General features: G+C 38.0%; 1 protein-coding gene across 2 annotated transcripts in view; it reads right to left on the bottom strand.

Moving 5' to 3' along the window:
* Positions 1-258: 258 nt before the first annotated feature.
* Positions 259-19791, bottom strand: part of BTAF1 (B-TFIID TATA-box binding protein associated factor 1) — a 104246-nt gene continuing 84713 nt past the window's right edge. For both annotated transcript variants that reach the window (XM_073904452.1, XM_025880652.2), the window contains 5 exons: positions 18653-18805; positions 5319-5530; positions 3967-4126; positions 3419-3589; positions 259-1799 (listed from right to left, as the gene is read on the bottom strand). In XM_073904452.1, the coding sequence (XP_073760553.1) occupies positions 1656-1799; positions 3419-3589; positions 3967-4126; positions 5319-5530; positions 18653-18805 (840 nt within the window). In that variant the 3' untranslated portion in view covers positions 259-1655. The remainder of the gene's footprint in view (positions 1800-3418; positions 3590-3966; positions 4127-5318; positions 5531-18652; positions 18806-19791) is intronic.

Here is a 19791-nt window from a genome sequence, read left to right on the forward strand (position 1 = left end):
ACTTATGTAAATGGCAAATAAAAATTTAACTCAGGTCTACTGGTTCAGCTACCCAGTGCTATTACGATGGATGTTCTAGATAAGAGTTTCTTTTTGGTCTTCTATAATCTGAATATAAATACTAAACAGTGAAGAAATCACCAGTTAGTAAGAAAAAAAGGTGTTGAGCTTTTTTAGAACCTTTATATCTGAACTAATAATTTTAGTCTTTTCCTTTTTCTAGTGATACTTCCTACAAATAACACACAGTTGCATATATTTTATAGTTTCAATCTTATTTTTTATTCTCTGTGGAATGCTAGGTTTAATGTTACAGTATGGTTGTCAAAGCTACTGAAACGTGACAAATGTTGATGTCTAAATGCTGCAGAACAGTATAACTTTATTTTTAAACAAAAAAGTTATTTTACAGCTGAGGTCTGATGGTTTTTAAACCAATGCCTATGTGTATGGCCAGCCACAAACCTTGGGGATGTTTATTACCTGTACATGTATATACAAATATATCCCATACATATATATGCACACAGGCATGTATTAATTTATGTGTGAAATTTATAAAATTATATACATACACATACATGCATATCTATATACATATACCCACCCTCACCATTAAGCTTACTTTTCTAACACTAATCAGCTTCATGCCCAATTATTGCTGCCCAGTATAACTACATGATTTTAGTGCCAATTACCAAGCACCTTGTAGGATGCAGGATAGGTATGTCTGTGCATATAGATATGTGTATTTATGTATGTTTGTGTATATAAAGGAATTATTTCTCCCTTTTATGCTTCAGTCATGCATTACTACAATAAACAGTCTTTTCACCATAGGTTTTGAAATTCTAAACAGTGTAAAATCTACTTCTGGAAAACTGTATATGTTCATAGTTACAAAAAATATATTATATATATGATTGAAACCTATTGAGTACATATGTTCTCTGAATCTGGCTATATCCTAGCCATTAGATAAATTAAAAAAACACCCTATTAATAGGATGTTATGATAGCCTTAAATAGACCATTACCTGTATTTAGAATAATTGATATATTTTAAAAGTTGACAAAATGATGTTAAAGATTTGAAAAACACTATGCATCTGCATTAAATATATAAAGGTTTCTACCAACGGCCAGGTTCAATTCATTGTCGAAGATTTTCATGTTCTAAGAGTGACCAATATCATAGTCATTATTCTTAAAATTATGGCTCATTAAGGCTTTTATACAAAAACCCTATTTTTAATCATTTATAAAAGCAAGTTCTATTTAAAAGAAAAAAATGTACATGAACACCAAAGTACTCATGGATACTATCCTGTACAAAGTGACTATGTAAAGATAGGAGGCTCGTTCCAGTAAGAACACCTCATGGTAGCACATGTAAACCTGGTTTGGTTCCTCTGCTCTGCAGCTATTCAGCATGTAAAATTTAAACCATTTCACATTAACATTTAAATTTAATACAGTGCAAATATTTGAGAATAACTTGTTCCCCCCAGTGAAACAAGAACCAGCGTTATGCTGAATATTCTTCAGATCTATTTACACATTGAGCTAAAAGTTCACCATAAACTTTGAAATTTGCTGAATATCAGCAGAAATGTAACTGAACTAGCAGCAATTGCATTTACAATATTTGATAGTTACTTGAGAGAATGCATAAAATTTTCCAGGCTGTACTCTGAATCATATTGCTCTTGATCCCAAAGATCACTCAGGTTTTCAAGAATTGATTTCATACTTGCTTTTCCGGAAGTAGAAGTATCAGCTTTTTCTGCTTTGCCATCCTTAAGAAAAATTGGCAGAAAGATAAAATGAAAGATTATGAACTTAAGAAATAATATTCTCCTTTAAAATATCACACTTGTTTCTAAAACTGCACTCATTTAACAGTTAAACACTTCAAGCGATGCGCAAGTTTGTGATCTCGTAAGATAACCTAATTCTATTTTCCCACAATCCTAACAGTTTTATAACTTTGAGCTTTTTATTTAGGAAGAATTTTAAGAACATTACAAAGAACTCATCATTAATTGTGTATATTAGATGTATAAATTATCAGCTTTTCTCTCAAATCATTTGAGAGTTAAGAAGTTGTAGATTGGGGCACCTGGGTGACTCAGTCGTTAGGTGTCTGCCTTAGGCTTGGGTCATGATCCCAGGGTCCTGGGATCAAGCCCCACATTGGGCTCCCTGCTCAGAGGGGAGTCTGCTTGTCACTCTGCTCCTCCCCCTGCTCATTCTCTCTCCCTCTCTCTCTCAAATAAAATCTTAAAAAAAAAAAAAAAAAGTAGATATTATACCTTTTTATCCCTAGACAGGAATCAGCTGTATTCTTAAGAACAAGGATGTTCTCTTACATAATCAAAGTATAATCAAATTAAGGAAACTTGATACTGCTATATAGTCCATATCCAAATTTTGCCAATTGTCACAATAAGGTCCTTTATGGCAATTGAGTTTTTGCTTCCTAGAACATCTCCTGAGCACTGTTCTGCTTCCTAAAAGTCACCAATATTCTTTCAAACAGAATAAAAGCTATTTGAAAATAGCAATCCAGGTTTCTTTGAGCCTTCTTTTCTGTAAATTACATGTATCTTATTCAACCTTACTTACATGACATGACTGAAGAACCTTCCTCCATCTGGGCCATTTCTTGGGGACTTACTTATTAATTACTGTTTAAAAGTGCAGCACCCAGCACCAGATCTAATATTCTAAATGTGGGCTTAACACACACACAGTACAATGGAACTACTTTCTATTTGGACATTACAATTCTGTTATTAGAGCTAGTTTAATTATATAAGGCCATTTCGTACCACAATTGTGCAGTGGATTTTTCTGAACCTATGCAGGACTTTAACTCCAACCCTACTGGTTTTACATTATTACACCAATATTTCTAAGCTGTTGCATCCTTTGATTATGGACTGTTATCTGATGTATTAGTTCCATCATCCAAAATAACAATACTGGCTACTATTTACTGAGAATCTATACTAGGTACCTTTTCTAAGTGCTTACATATACGATTTCATTCTATCTTTACAACCATGCAGTGATACCAGCATTTTTATCCTCCCAACGGCAGAGAAGTCTCTGAGCAGACAAGTTAATTTGCCAAAGGTCACCAGTTAATAGGAGGCAGGGCAAGAAACACAGACCCAGGTCTAGTTGAGTCCAGTGATAGCTGTGTTTTAGCAGGAAACGGCTAAGAAACCTCAAGGTAAGGCACTAAAAACAAAGTCAAAATTTAAGAGTTTTATCTGGACATCCAAAATTCCCTCAAAGGGTTGCCTAGTTAATACTAAAATGAATGCCTTTTGCGGCTTACTTTAATACTTTCAGTCCAGGGAAGTCTGTGAACATATTAAAGATACAGCAAATTGTGTAAGTTCTTTACCTTATCAAGAGTAAACAGATCAAGAAGTTGATCTGTCCCCATACTCTGCAAACTAGAATTCTCTTGGCTAATAACAGTATTTGCTATGTTCATCTTGAATTTCTGCAAACCCATTATTTTCTCTTCCAACGTTCCTCTGGTTATCAATCGGTACACGTTAACCACACGTTTCTGAATGACAAAAAGAAGTTAAACAACTGTAGCACAAATTGATAAGCTTTGAGGTTTACCAAGTCAGGGGGCTTGCATACTAGAACTAAGTACTTAATTACTATCTAATTAGGATTGGATTTTCTTTATTTATCTGGCTTCATGAGCTTAAAATTTTATTTTGCAGAGAATCAAGTATTAGGAAGGGACAGTGTCCAAGGTTTCCTTAGCCCAAGTACCTTATTTAATGCACGAGGAAGTGGTGCCACAGTTGGGTGACTTGCCTAAGGTCACAACACTTGGCATCACAGAAGGAACTTAAGCCAAGGCTTCCTGGCTTTTCTGGGTGAGTATTTTGTCAGGGTACAAATTAACACCTGTGAGTGATGACTTTTTACCTGCCCAATGCGATGGGCCCGGTCCATGGCTTGTAGATCACGCATAGGATTCCAGTCGTGTTCCACAAATACTACTGTGTCAGCGCCTGTTAAGTTAAGCCCCAGGCCGCCAACATGAGTTGTAAGTAAAAGAACATCTATGGATGGATCATTGTTAAACCTAAAAGTATAGATATTAAAAAAAAATTTAGTACATTTCTAAGGTTTCCGTAACAAACTGGACTGTTTAATAAAAATTAAAGAGCACAAATGAGAACACTGCTTTAAAAATCTATGATGGGGGGGAGGTGCCTGGGTGGTTCAGTTGGTTAAGCATCCAACTCTTCGTTTTGGCTCAGGTCATGATCTCAGGGTCATGAGATCAAGCCCCACGTTGTGCTCCACACTCAGCAGGAGTCTACTTGAAATTCTCTCTCCCCCTCTGCCCCTCTTCTCATTTGCAGGCTCACTCACTCTCTCAAATAATCTTAAAAAAAAAACTATGATATGGGGGTGCCTGGCTGGGGAAGTCAGTAGAGCATGTGACTCTTGATCTCAGGGTTGTAAGTTCAAGCCTCACACTGGGCATAGAGCTTACTTTAAAAAAAAAAAAAATAATGTGGACATTTCTGTGACCACTTGAGATGAAACCTTTTAATATGCATACATTTTCAGTAATAAAAGGAATGTATTCTAGAACACTTCAGAAATTTCACAAACAATAAGTCAACTGGGTTATATTTTAGGATGCCAGATTAAGACTAATTTGCAAAAATGTAATTAAACACAAATGAAGACAAAACCCAACTATGAACCTTTAACATGTGGAGACAGAAGAGTTGGGGGAAAGGCTAGATCCATCAGGAAAATTAGAGGATGAGCTGGTTGCTATGAGTGTGCTAATCCTAGAAGATACTGATAGAAGTTCTGACATCTAAGAGCTTCTACAAAAAAGAAAAACTAACATCATTACCAAGCTACCATTTATTACATTCTCACTGTGAATCAAACGATGGGCTTTTGTACTTTATGTGCATTACATTGTTAAAACAGCTCTATAAGGATATTATCACTGTCCTTATAGATATTATTTTTGATAAATGGGTGCACTGCCTATCTTTTGTTGATGCCTTAAATTTCTTCCATGCCCTTCAGAGTGCCTTCCTAATATTGTCATGCCCTTTTTTTTTAACTAAAACTATTCAATTGTATTTCTGGAGTTCTATATTTTAAAATGGGTTTAGTTGGGTTGAATTATACAATAATAACAGATGTGCAGATATTTAGCCAAAGAAAATGTTTCATGAGGCAAACTTCTATGTAAGTAATAACTGACTATAGCTTGCTTTCTAAGAGTTTTAGAAGGCACTTACCGTGAAACAATGGAATGCCTCTGACCAGGAGGTATGCTGCCATCTAATCTCAGATAAGTGACAGAGGGTAAGTGAGGTTTGAGAAGATCATGTTCCACTATATCAAGCATGCTTTTAAGCTGACAGAAGATCAGTATCCTGTGCTGGGCCACAACAGACTCTGTGCCACTCTCTGAAGTGCTGCCATTTCCCAAACCACAGTCCAACAGCAACTTGAAAAAAGAATCAAGTGTTATACAGGTGTTCAATAAAGTGGCAACCAATCTCACTGTGACAAATACTTCTCCTTGTGGTAAGAAAAGGTTAAGCTTATCTGTCACCTGGGAAGCAGATCAACACTCTGGGCTGTGATAATCTGTTACCCTGCAGCCTCTTGAACTAGTTTTTGACGTGTTCAGGCTTAGAATTTCCTAATCACCTCTTCAGGCCCTTCTCCCCTGTCCTGAGTTACATGAGGCTCACTAGAGTCTCAATAAACGTTTATTGAAAATGAAGATCCTTCAGGCAAAATGGTTCATGAAAAGTTAGAACACAGTCAGGGGGAGGAGCAAGACAGTGGAGGAGTAGAAGACCTAAATTTCGTCTGGTCCCAGGAATTTAGCTAGATAGTTATCAAACCATTCTGAACACCTGTGAACTCAACAGGAGCTCGAAGAAAAAAAATAGCATCCAAGGCGATATTTAGGAAAATAGACCGTGGGGGGAGGAAGCCTCCGTCAGCCAGCTGCCAGCAAGTGATAGAGCAGCTGAGCACAAAATCGGAACTTTTAGAAGTCTGCTCTGCTGAGGGACGTCACTCTAGTGGCTAAGCGGAGGTGTGGATCCCCCACTGGGACAGTGTGGTCTCAGGACCCTTGGGATCACAGAAGGACTGGGGGTGCCTGAGTGTGGCAGAAATCCCAAGTATCGGAGCGGGGAAGCCAGCTGCAAAGACGGAGCCAAGGAGTGGGCTCTCAGCTCGGGGTTGCCATAAACCATGATCCGCGGCAGTCGGGCCACTGCTCTCCCAGCAGGGACCCAACAAGCGGCAGATCCGGGGAGACCCCCCTTCCTCCCCCAGGTAGGAGCAGCACGGGAGCACACCGCAGGAAATCTGCTGGGTTTGGAGACTCCAAACGGGGTCGTGTGCCAGAGATAGAAATGCTCGGTCACAGGCCAGGTGATCACGAGTGTGATGGGAGTGACTGACTGCTTTTCTCTGAGGGCTCACTGAGGAGTGAGGCCCCGAGTTCTCGGCTCCTCCGGGGGAAGAGATTGGGAGGCCACCATTTTCACTCTCATCCTCCAAAGCTGTACGGAAAGCTTGCAGGGAACAAAAGCTACTGAGAGCAAACCCAAGCAGATCACTTAGCCTGGCCCCTGGCTAGGGTGGAGCAATTCCGCTTCAGGTAGACATCTGAGAATCACTGCAACAGGCCCCTCCCCCAGAAGATCAGCAAGAACAGCCAGCCAAGGCCAAGGTTACTGATCAATGAGAACTGCAAAACTCCAGCGAAGGGGAATACAGCACAGAGAATTCATGGCTTTTTCCCCATGATTCTTTAGTCTTTCAAAATTAAAAAATTAATTTTCTATTTTTTTTAAATTTTTCTTCTTTTTCAACCATCTTATCAATTCCTTTTTAAAATTTTTTTTAATTTTCATTTCTACAGTCATATTCTATCCCTTCATTGTATTTAACCCTTTTTTTTCTTTAAAAATTTGAGATATAGTTTCTTCTAACAGACCAAAATATACCCTAAATCTAGTGTAGGGCTTTGTTCTAGTCTCCTGCCTGATCACATTCTCTCCTTTTTAAAAAATTTTTTTTTCTTTTTTCAACAACTTATCAATTCCTTTTTAAAAATCATTTTTGATTTTCATCTTACAGTCATATTCCATCCCTTCATCGTATTTACCCTTATTTTTGTATATATATGTTTTTCTTTCTTTAAAATTTTGGGAGGCAAGCTGTTTCTAACAGAACAAAATACACCCAAAATCTAGTGTGTGTGGCTCTGTTCTATTCACCAGCCTGATCATATTCTTTTTTTTTTTCCTTTCTTTTCCCGCGTTTCAGGTCTCTTCTGATTTATTTCGTGTATATATTTCTGGGGTCGTTGTTACCCTGTTAACATTTTGTTCTCTCATTCACCTCTTCTTCTCTGGACAAAATGACAAAATGGAAAAACTCATCTCAAAAAAAAAGAACAAGAGGCAGTACCAACTGCCAGAGACCTAATCAATATGGACATTAGTGAGATGTTTTAACTAGAGCTCAGAATGATGATTATAAAGATACTAGCTGGGCTTGAAAAAAACATAGAAGATACTAGAGAATCCCTTTCTGGAAAAATAAAAACTAAAATCTAACCAAGTCAAAATCAAAAAGGCTATTAATGAGGTGCAATAAAAAATGGAGGCTCTAACTGCTAGGATAAATGAGGCAGAAGAGAGAATTAGTGATATAGAAGACCAAATGATGGAGAATAAAGAAGCTGAGAAAGAGAAAGATAAACAATTACTGGATCACGAGGGGAGAATTCGAGAGATTTAAGTGATACCATAAGATGAAACAATATTAGAATAATTGGGATCCCAGAAGAAGGAGAGAGAGGGGCAGAAGATATACTGGAGCAAATTATAGCAGAGAACTTCCCCAATTTGGGGAAGGAAACAGGCATCAAAATCCAGAAGACACAGAGAACTCCCCTCAAAATCAGTAAAAATAGGTCAACACCTTGACATCTAATAGTAAAACTCACAAGTCTCAGAGACAAAGAGAAAATCCTGAAAGCAGCTCAGGACAAGAGGTCTGTAACCTACAGTGGTAGAAACATTAGATTGGCAACAGACCTATCCACAGAGACCTGGCAGGCCAGAAAGGATTGGCATGAAATATTCAGAGCACTAAACGAGAAAAATATGCAGCCAAGAATACTATATCCACCTAGGCTGTCATTGAAAATAGAAGGAGAAAAAAAAGTTTCCAGGACAAACAAAAACTAAAAAGAATTTATGAACACCAAACCAGCCCTACAAGAAATACTGAAAGGGGTCCCTCTAAGCAAAGAGAGAGCCTAAAAGTTACAGACAAGAAAGGAACAGAGACAATATACAGTAATAGTCACCTTACAGGCAATACAATGGCACTAAATTCGTATCTTTCAATAGTCACCCTGAATGTAAATGGGCTAAATGCCCCACTCAAAAGACACAGGGTATCAGAGTGGATAAAAAAACAAGACCCATAGATATGCTTTCTGTAAGAGACTCATTTTAGACCCAAAGACATCTCCAGATTTAAAGTGAGGGGGCAGAAATGGACTAATGGACATCAAAAGAAAGTTGGGGTAGCAATCCTTATATCAGACAAATGAGATTTTAAACCAAAGACTATAATAAGAGATGAGGAAGGACACTACATCATACTTAAAGGGTCTATCCAACAAGAAGATCTAACAATTGTAAATATCTATGCCCCTAACATGGGAGCAGCCCATTATATAAGCCAATTAATAACAAAAGCAAAGAAACACATCAACAATAATACATTAACAGTAGGGGATTTTAACACTCCCCTCACTGAAATGGACAGATCATCCAAGCAAAAGATCAACAAGGAAATAAAGGCTTTAAATGACACACTGGACCAGATGGACTTCACAGATATATTCAGAACATTCCATCCTAAAGCAACAAAATACATATTCTTCTCTAATGCCCATGAAACATTCTCTAGAATAGATCACATCCTGGGTCACAAATCACGTCTCAACCGGTACCAAAAGACTGGGATCATTTCCTGCATATTTTCAGACCACAGTGCTTTGAAACTAGAACTCAGTCACAAGAGGAAAGTCAGAAAGAACTCAAATACATGGAGGCTAAAGAGCATCCTACTAAAGAATGAATGGGTCAACCAGGAAATTAAAGAAGAATTAAAAAACATTCATGGAAACAAATGAAAACACAACTTTTCAAAATCTTTGGGATGCAGCAAAGGTGGTCCTAAGAGGAAAGTATAGAGCAATACAAGCCTTTCTCAAGAAACAAGAACGGTCTCAAATACACAACCTACCCCTACACCTAAAGGAGCTGGAGAAAGAACAGCAAATAAGGCCTAAACCCAGCAGGAGAAGAGAAATAATAAAGACCAGAGCAGAAATCAATGAAATAGAAACCAAAAGAACAGAAGAGATCAACGAAACTAGGAGCTGGTTGTTTGAAAGAATTCATTAGACTGATAAACCCCTGCCCAGATAAAAAAAATAAAAGAGAAAGGACCCAAATAAATAAAATCATGAATGAAAGAGAAGAGATCACAACCAACACCAAAGAAATACAAGTAATTATAAGGACATATTATAAGCAACTATATGCAAGCAAATTAGATAATCTGGAAGAAATGGATGCATTCCTGGAGATGTATAAACTACCAAAACTGAACCAGGAAGAAATAGAAAACCTGAACAGACACCTAGCCAGTAAGGAAATTGAAGCAGTCATCAAAAATCTCCCAACAAACAAGATCCCAGGGCCAGATGGCTTCCCAGGGGAATTCTACCATTTAAAGAAGAATTAACACCTATTCTTCTGAAATTCTTCCAAAAAATAGAAATGGAAGGAAAACTTCCAAACTCATTTTATGAGACCAGCATTACCTTGATCCCCAAACCAAAGACCCCATGAAAAAGAATTACAGACCAATATCCCTGATGAACATGGATGCAAAAATTCTCACCAAAATACTAGACAGTAGGATCCAACAGTAAACTGGATTACATTAAAAGGATTATTCACCACGACCAAGTGGAATTTATTCCTGGACTGCAAGGGTGGCTCAACATCTACAAATCAATCAATGTGATACAATACATTAACAAAAGAAAGAACAAGAACCATATGATACTCTCAATAGATGCAGAAAAAGCATTTGACAAAGTACAGCATCCTTTCTTGATTAAAACTCTTCACAGTGTAGGGATAGAAGGTACATAACCCAATATCGTAAAAGCCATCTATGAAAAACCCACAGCAAATATCATTCTGAATGGGGAAATACTGAGAGCTTTTCCCCTAAGGTCAGGAACATGGCAGGGATATCCACTATCAACACTGCTATTCAACATAGTACTAGAAGTCTTAGCCTCAGCAATCAGACAAAAAAAAAAGAAAAAAAAAGAAATAAAGGGCATCCAAATCGGCAAAGAAGTCAAACTCTCACTCTTTGCAGATGATATACTTTATGTGAAAAACCCAAAAGACTCCACCCCAAAACTACTACAACTCATACAGGAATTCAGGAAAGTGGCAGGATATAAAATCAATGCACAGAAATCAGTTGCATTTCTTCTTTTTTTTTTAAAGATTTATTTATTTATTTGAGAGAGAGAGTACATGAGGGGGGAGGGTCAGAGGGAGAAGCAGGCTCCCCACTGAGCAGGGAGCCCGATGCGGGACTTGATCACAGGACTCCAGGATCATGACCTGAGCCGAAGGCAGTCGCTTAACCAAATGAGCCACCCAGGTGCCCAATCAGTTGCATTTCTATTCACCAACAACGATACAGAAGAAAGAGAAATTAAGGAGTTGATCCCATTTACAGTTGCACCCAAAACCATAAGATACCTAGGAATAAATCTAACCAAAGAGGCAAAGGATTTGTGCTCAGGAAACTACAGAATACTCATGAAAGAAATTGAGGAAGACACAAAGAAATGGAAAAATGTTCCATGCTTATGGACTGGAAGAACAAATATTGTGAAAATCTCTATGCTACCTAGAGCAATCTACATATTTAATGCAATCCCTATCAAAATACCATCCACTTTTTTCAAAGAAATGGAACACGTAATCCGTACAATTTGTATGGAACCAGAAAAGACCCCGAATAGCCAGAGGAATGTTGAAAAAGAAAAGCAAAGCTGGTGGCATCGCAATTTCGGACTTCAAGCCCTGTTACAAAGCTGTAATCATCAAGACAGTATGGTACTGGCACAAAAACAGACATGTAGATCAATGGAACAGAATAGAAAGCCCAGAAATGGACCCTCAATTCTATGGTCAACTAATCTTCGACTAAACAGGAAAGAATGTCCAATGGAAAAAAGACAGTCTCTTCAATAAATGGTGTTGGGAAAATTGGACAGCCATGTGCAGAAGAATGAAACTGGACCATTTCCTTATACCACACACAAAAATAGACTTAAAATGAATGAAAGACCTAAACGTGAGAGAGGAATCCATCAAAATCCTTGAGGAGAACACAGGCAGCAACTTCTTCCTGGAAACCGCCAAAGGCAAGGAAAGCAAGGGCAAAAATGAACTATTGGGACTTCATCAAGATAAAAAGCTTTTGCACAGCAAAGGAAACAGTCAACAAAACCAAAAGACAACCGACAGAATGGGAGAAGATATTTGCAAATGACATATCAGATAAAGGGCTAGTAATCAGATAAAGGGCTAGTATCCAATATAAAGAACTTATCAAACTCAACACCCAAAGAACAAATAATCCAATCAAGAAATGGGCAGAAGACATGAACAGACATTTTTCCAAAGAAGACATCCAAATGGCCAACAGACACATGAAAAAGTGCTCAACATCGCTCAGCATCAGGGAAATCCAAATCAAAACCTCAATGAGATACCACCTCACACCAGTCAGATGGCTAAAATTAACAAATCAGGAGGGGCGCCTGGGTGGCTCAGTAGATTAAGCAGCTGCCTTCGGCTCAAGTCATGATCCCAGGGTCCTGGGATCGAGCCCCGCATCAGGCTCCTTCCTCAGTGGGGAGCCTGCTTCTCCCTGCCTGCCGCTCTGGCTACTTGTGTTCTCCCTGTTGGTGGGAATGCAAGCTGGTGCAGCCACTCTGGAAAATAGTATGGAGGTTCCTCAAAAAGTTGAAAATAGAGCTACCATATGACCCAGTAATTGCACTACTAGGTATCTACTCCAAAGATACAAATGTAGTGATCCAAAGGGGTATTTGCACCCCAATGTTTATAGCAGCAATGTCCACAATAGCCAAACTATGGAAAGAGCCAAGATGTCCATCAAGAGATGAATGGATAAAGAAGATGTGGTGTGTGTGTATATATATGTATGGAATATATATAATGGTATATTATACAGCCATGAAAAAAAAAACCACAATAACAAAATCTTGCCATTTGCAACGACGTGGATGGAACTAGAGTTATTATGCTAAGTGAAATAAGTCAATCAGGGAAAGACATGTATATGGTCTCACTGATATGAGGAATTCTTAATCTCAGGAAACAAACTGAGGGTTGCTGGAGTGGTGGGGGGTGGGAGGGATGGGGTGGCTGTGTGACAGACACTGGGGAGGGTATGTCCTATGGTGAGTGCTGTGAATTGTGTAAGACTGATGAATCACAGACCTGTACCTCTGAAACAGTACATTATATGTTAAAAAAAAAAAAAGTAGGAAGGGAAAAATGAAGGGGGGAAATCGGAGGGGGAGATGAACCATGAGAGACTACAGACTCTGAGAAACAAACTGAGGGTTCTAGAGGGGAGGGGGTCGGGGGGATGGGTTAGCCTGGTGATGGGTATTAAAGAGGGCACGTATTGAATGGAGCACTGGGTGTTACACTCAATGAATCAGGGAACACTACATCAAAAACTAATGATGTATGGTGATTAACATAATAAAATAAAATTTAAAAAAGAAAGCAAAAAAAAATGGACAGAAGATATGAACAGACATTTCTGCAAAGACATCCAAATGGCCAACAGACACATGAAAAAGTGCTCAAAATCGCTCAGCATCAGAGAAATACAAATCAAAACCTCAATGAGATACCACCTCACACCAGTCATAATGGCTAAAATTAACAAGTCAGGAAATGACAGATGCTGGCAAGGATGCGGAGAAAGGGGAACCCTCTTACACTGTTGGTGGGAATGCAAGCTAGTGCAGCCACTCTGGAAAACAGTATGGAGGTTCCTCAAAAAGTTGAAAATAGAGCTACCATATGACCCAACAATTGCACTACTGGGTATTTACCCCAAAGATACAAATGTAGGGATCCGAAGGGGTACCCCGATGTTTATAGCAGCAATGTCCACAATAGCCATGCTATGAAAAGAACCTAGATGTCCATCAATGGATGAATGGATAAAGAAGATGTGGTATATATACAATGGAATATTATGCAGCCATCAAAAAAAATGAATCTTGCTATTTGCAACGACGTGGATGGAACTAGAGGGTATATTATGCTAAGCGAAATAAGTTAATCAGAGAAAGACAATTATCATATGATCTCACTGATATGAAGAATTTGAGAAACAAGACAGAGGATCATAGGGAAGGGAGGGAAAAATGAAGACGAAACCAGAGAGGGAGACAAAGCATAAGAGACTCTTAATCTCAGGAAACAAACTGAGGGTTACTGGAGTGAAGGAGGGTGGGAGGGGTGGGGTGGCTGGGTGATGGACATTCGGGAGTGTATGTGCTATGGTGAGCGCTGTGAATTGTGTAAGACTGATAAATCACAGACCTGTACCCCCGAAACAAATAATACATTATATGTTAATTTAAAAAATAAAAAAAAATTAAAGAATAAAAATAAAAAATAGGCCTATTAAAAAAAAAATAATAGAGTGGGGGTGTCTGGGTGGCTCGGTCAGTAGAGCATGCAACTCTTGATCTCAAGGTCATGAGTTCAAGCTTGTTGGGTGTGGAGCCTACTTAATTAAAAAAAAAGAAAAGAACAATGTGAAGAAAACAATGGAGCAGCTAAATCTGGCAGAAATCAAAATTACAAAAAAGAGAACCAAAAACATCTAGTGAGATCTGGATTCCTGAGCTTACTACTATATAGCTAGCGACCAGTATCTTTAACAGCAAGAACCATGCTGCTATAGATCTTTTGTATTTCCTGCTATATTATGGTTTAGTGCCTGGCACACAGCAGGTACAATAAGTGAACAAACATCCAAATAAGTGAACAAATAAGTGAACAAAATCCAAGAGAATCATGTTTACATCTGTTTGGGAAACTAAAGTACCCAGTATTAATCTTCTTCATTCCTAGGACCTCAAGATAGTGAATTCTGCCCAAAATACAAGACCTAAATGCAAGAGGCTTTCTCCTTTCTACTCACTAAAGTTACTTAGAAAACCAGAAGCTCAGAGGGGCAAGATAACCAAAAGGCCACCCAGGTAAACTCCAAATTCAGTGTAAAACTCTTATTGTGCAGAAAAAAAGTTAACATAGCAGACCTGAAATGCTTTTCTTAGAAAGTCCAGCTTGAAAAGTCTGTTCTTGGCTGAAACAAGTCTTGAAAAACTTGGGTTTTGAGTCTTTCCATTGTTTCGTACTTGATAAGGATGGCCTACTGTGCTTAGACTGTTGTGCAAACAAAAGGATGATGCTGAGACTGGCTTCCTTTCTGGGAGTCTAGAATTTTGATATATACTAGGCAGAGGGAATCTACATGATCACACCCAATAAAAACTTTGGGCACTGTCTCTTAATGAGCCCACCTGGTAGGTAACACTTCACATGTGTTGTCATAATCTGATGCTTGGGGAAGAACAAATGTTCTTTCTCTTAGTAGCCCTTAAATTGTAAACTTTAATTAGATTGCCCTAAGCTTTTCCCCTCTCCTTGATATAGAATACATATAGGGTATACTACAAGAACTCCTCCAGGTGGAATAAAGAAATCTGATAAATGTAATTATCTCTATCCCTTGCCCCTAAATCTGCAATCAGATTACTATCTTTCTTTTTAAAAATCTGGGGTGTTTTAGGAGGGTATAACTGGGTGGTATCCAGTATAAAGAATGTGGTATCAGTGGGTCATTCTACATGGCTTCTTTATATAAAAGAGGAGTTCTAGAGAGTCAGAATTTATCAGAATGTGTGTGTCATGCACATTCAATCATCTTAATCCCTTAGGCAACAATATCAAACCTATAGATAACCAGTCATATTAAGAACATCCACCTGAGACTCCTCCAAGTCCACACTTACCATACAATCTTCCTAGTATCTTCTTCCAGTGTAGCTGTTCTACTGGATGTATGGACATGTCATTTGACATAAATATTCTTGTCTGGCAGTGGAACTGGCATTTTGGTTTTTCCAATAATCTCTTATAAACCTGAGTTTGCCCTGAGAGACCTGATGAGCTCCAAGTATTCTGACAAAATCTAGTTTGCAGCATTGAAAAGCTGATTACTAGACTCTAGAAAATGGTTACCAAGGCCACGTGATATGGGTGTCTGAGAGGCCAGCTGCCTCCCTAGAGAGCAATTTAATTTTATCTTGCCCTAACTTCAGCATAGGCTAAATTACCCCAGGTTTTTCAAACTATTTCTCATATAAGATGGTTTCCAGATTCTTTTGATCTTCCACTTAAGAGTGCCCAGAACTATAAATGATACTCAAAGTTTGGTGTGACAGGTATAAAAGACAGTGAAACTATGATGCCCTTATTTTGGCCATTATACTATTATTAATCCCACCCAAGATCATATGAGCTTTATTTACCAGTAACTAATTCATACAAATTTATAGTGAACCTGCCATCAAACTCAACTTTACACTATATGAAATGTCTGCCAAGTCTGACAGAATCTGTATCTAAGTTTTTTAAAACTTTGTTTATTTCCATTAAATTTCACCTACAGTTTCAGTTCATCATTCCAGTATCCTGAAATTTTAATATTCTGGCAATATTAGATAATTCTGGCACTATTACTTGCTGATAAACATGTTTCTATATTTCTAGTGGCAGATTTTTTAAAAGCAAATAAGACTTCTCCCCTAATTCAGAGAAGAGACATATTTTAGATGAAAGCAAACAAGAAAACAAACTAGTTCTCTCTTCCCTAAGACAGAACCTTTGCTCTGAATGGCTGAAAGAACTGGGAAAATGGAAAAGAGAGGTTCTAGAAAAGCCCTCCATAGGTATGGCCAGAAACAATCTGGGCCTAAGCTGCAGAGTTCCTAAGCATCTTAATTCCAGATACTTCAGAATGACAAGAAGCATTCTAAAATGAGAGATCAGTTTAAGTAATAACTGCAGGGAGAAAAAATAATGTGCAAAAAGATAAACTAAAAATAATTTAAAGCCTATAATTAAAGTGTGGATGAAATTCAACATTCTTTTGGAAATCTAATTAGCTGATTCCTTGACTAAGTATATCTTATAGCTTTATTTAATGTATCAGCTATGTTGGGCACCTGGATGGCTCAGTCAGTTGAGTGTCTGCCTTCAGCTCAGGTCGTGATCCCAGGGTTCTGGGATCGAGTCCCATGTTGGGCTCCCTGCTCAGCAGGCAGTCTGCTTCTCCCTCTCCTTCTGTCCCTCCTCCCCACTGATGCTCTCTCTCTCTCTCTCTCTCTCTCAAATAAATAAATAAATAAATAGATAGATAGATAAATAAATAAATAAAATCCTTAAAAAAATGTGTATCAGCTATGTTAAGAAAACTGTGAACATTTTATAAACAAAATTAGTTTGGTCAAATAAGAAAACTATTCCATATATAAACAATCTAAAAGCAATAGTCATTCTTCCATTTTATGGTAAAAAAATCCATTCTTTCACATTTAGTAATATAAGGATACATGCCTGGATGTCATATATGTCATTATATAACATTTTTTATATTAACCCACATGAAATCTAAAATCTTTCATTAGTTATTCTCAATGAAATTTAGGCCAGGGGTGCCTGGGTGGCTCAGTTGTTAAGTGTCTGCCTTCGGCTCAGGTCATGGTCGCAGGGTCCTGGGATAGAGCCCCACATCGGGCTCTCTGCTCAGCGGGGAGCCTGCTTCTCCCTTTCCCACTCCCCCTGCTGGTGTTCCCTCTCTTGCTGTCTCTCTCTCTCTGTCAAATAAATAAAATCTTTAAAAAAAATAAAAAATTTAGGCCAGAATAACTACAGAAAGCAAAAACAATTACTAAAGTCCAGATTTTATAGTAAGCTCTTAATTTTTAAGACGAGTTAGAACTAAATGTATTAGCCTCAACATTTTGGTGCTTGAAATTGGTTCTTTTAAAAAGTTTAACCTTTTGAAATCTTAAGGAATTTTCCAAAAATTCTGTTTCTGAAAGCTATATTCCAAGAGAGCAACATGAGCAAACTGGCAGAGTAGGCAGTTCCCAATAAAACTCAGAGATCCACACTGACACACATTACAATCAAACCATTCAAAGACAGTCCTGAAAGCAGCAAGAGAAAGGTGATTTCGTCATGTAAAAGGGATCCTTAATGAGGTTAATATTGGATTTCTCATCAGAAACCATGGAAGATAGTATTGAAGAAAGTGAAAGGATAATCTACAGAATGGGAGAAAATATTTGCAAAATCATGTATCTGATAAGGGCCTAATATCTAGAATATAAAAAAACTCTTAAAACTCAACCAAAAGACAGACTATACAATTTAAAAATGGTCCAAGAACTTAAAAGGCATTTTCAATGAGACAGCACTTCATACCTACTGAGATGGCTACAATTAAAAAAAAAAAAAAAAAAAGTGAAGTGCTAGCTAGAATGTGGAGAAATTGGAACCGTGGCATATTGCTGGTGGGAATATAAATAGTACAACCACCATGGAAAAGTCTGAGAGTCCCTGAAAAAGTTAAACAAAGGATTTCTATATGATCCAGCAATTCCACTCCTCGGTCTACACCCAAAAGAACTGAAAAGAGAGGCTGTTTAAAAAGATGCTTATTAGCCCATGTTCGTTGCAGTATCATTCACAATAGCCAAAAGGTGGAAACAACCCAAGTGTCCATCAACACATGATAAGCAAAATGTGGTATATACATAATAACAATGGAATATTATTCAGCCATAAAAATGAAGTACTAATACATGCTACAAACACAAACGAACCTTGAAAACCAAGTGAAATAAGCCAGTCACAAAAGCGCAAATATTGGATGATTCCACCTACATGATATATTTAGAACAGGCAAATTCATACAGATATCAAGTAGACTACAGGGTACCAGGGGTTGGAGGAAAGGAGAATAGAAGTTATTGCTTAATGTGTACAGAGTTTCTGTTTAGGTGATGGCAAAATTTTGGAAATAAAGAGTGGCGATAGCTGCCCAACATTGTGAAGGTAATTAATGACACAGAATTGTACACTTAAACATGGTTAAAATGGCATATCTTATACTATATATATTTACCACAGTTTTTTTAAAAAGCTAAACCGAAAATGGAACAAACCAAATTAAAAAAATAAAAGAAATGGTAAACACTTCAGTAATCTCTTGGAAAAGCCAATTTATCCAGTGTTACAGATCGAGAATGTGTAACACATATCTAACACTCATGAGACCTACTTACCTGTTTCAAAGCTGAGAGTTTGGGGGCATGTTGAATATCATGAAGAGAAGAATTCTGAACTGCCAGTTTTTCAGTAGTACTCTTGAACTCTGGATGTTGAGGTGTTAAGACTAATGCTGGATGGTTGCACAGTTTACGTAAGTACTGTAATGCCTTCAAGGGGGAAAAAAGTATATACAAGTCCATACATGCCAGAAATGTCTGTGTCTCAGTATCTTTTCCTATTCTATCCCATCCATAGAATGCCCTTTTTCCTCTTCTTGCTACTCCTACTCATTCTTTAAGAACCAGTTCAAATATCTCATCTGGGATGCCTTCATCTGTGCTTCTTGGGCAGTATGAGAGCATTTACAGCTTGTATAAATTGTACAGTTTACGTCTGTCTCCCTCACTAGACAATGAGCTTCTCATGACAGAAAGACCTCTTTCCCACTCAACGTGCCTGATAATGCTTACAGATGCTTCTGGAATAAGGCAACATTTCCTAAAGATTTCCTAGGGGTTTCTCAAACTTCAGTGGGTAAAAAATTTCTTGAGGACCTTATAAATCTGCAAATCTCTCCCCTACACAGTATTCTAATTCAGCAAGTGAGGGAGAGGTGAAGGTGGAATGAGGTAGTTATTTCAAGTGGTTGTGTTTAAGAAACCCTATATGGTCCTTCTTTCTTTTCTCTATTTCAGCTACATTCTTTCTCTTGCCTTTTCCATGGCTTATAATTTGGGTCTTGAGATTCGTATTAGAAAGCTCCACTGACAAGGCTCAAGAGACTGCTGGACACTACGATAGGAACTGTGGGAGAGGTATTAACCTTCACAACTACCTTTCCCCCTCTTCTATCTTTAAAAATGTTACAGTATTTAATTTATTGGTGGGAAAGGGCAGTTTGGGGAGGATTTCTATGGTGGAATATTTCAAAAGGGACAGAAAGACTGAGCTGACACTTTCTCTTTTTCATTTGCTATTCCCTTGAGCACATGAGGCATACATGTTTCAACACGTCTGTACTTTTGGTATCCTTGCCTGGAAATCACTCCCCCCCCCGCCACATATCTGCATGCCTCAATCCTCCAGATCTCTGCTTATGTCACCTTCTCAGAGAGGCCATTCCTGATCCCTCTACTAAAAACCACAACTCCTA

Source organism: Callorhinus ursinus, unplaced genomic scaffold (genome assembly GCF_003265705.2).
Source record: "Callorhinus ursinus isolate GAN/ISIS: 27379988/994484 unplaced genomic scaffold, GSC_fseal_2.0 scaffold20, whole genome shotgun sequence".
Taxonomy (NCBI): Eukaryota; Metazoa; Chordata; class Mammalia; order Carnivora; family Otariidae; genus Callorhinus; species Callorhinus ursinus.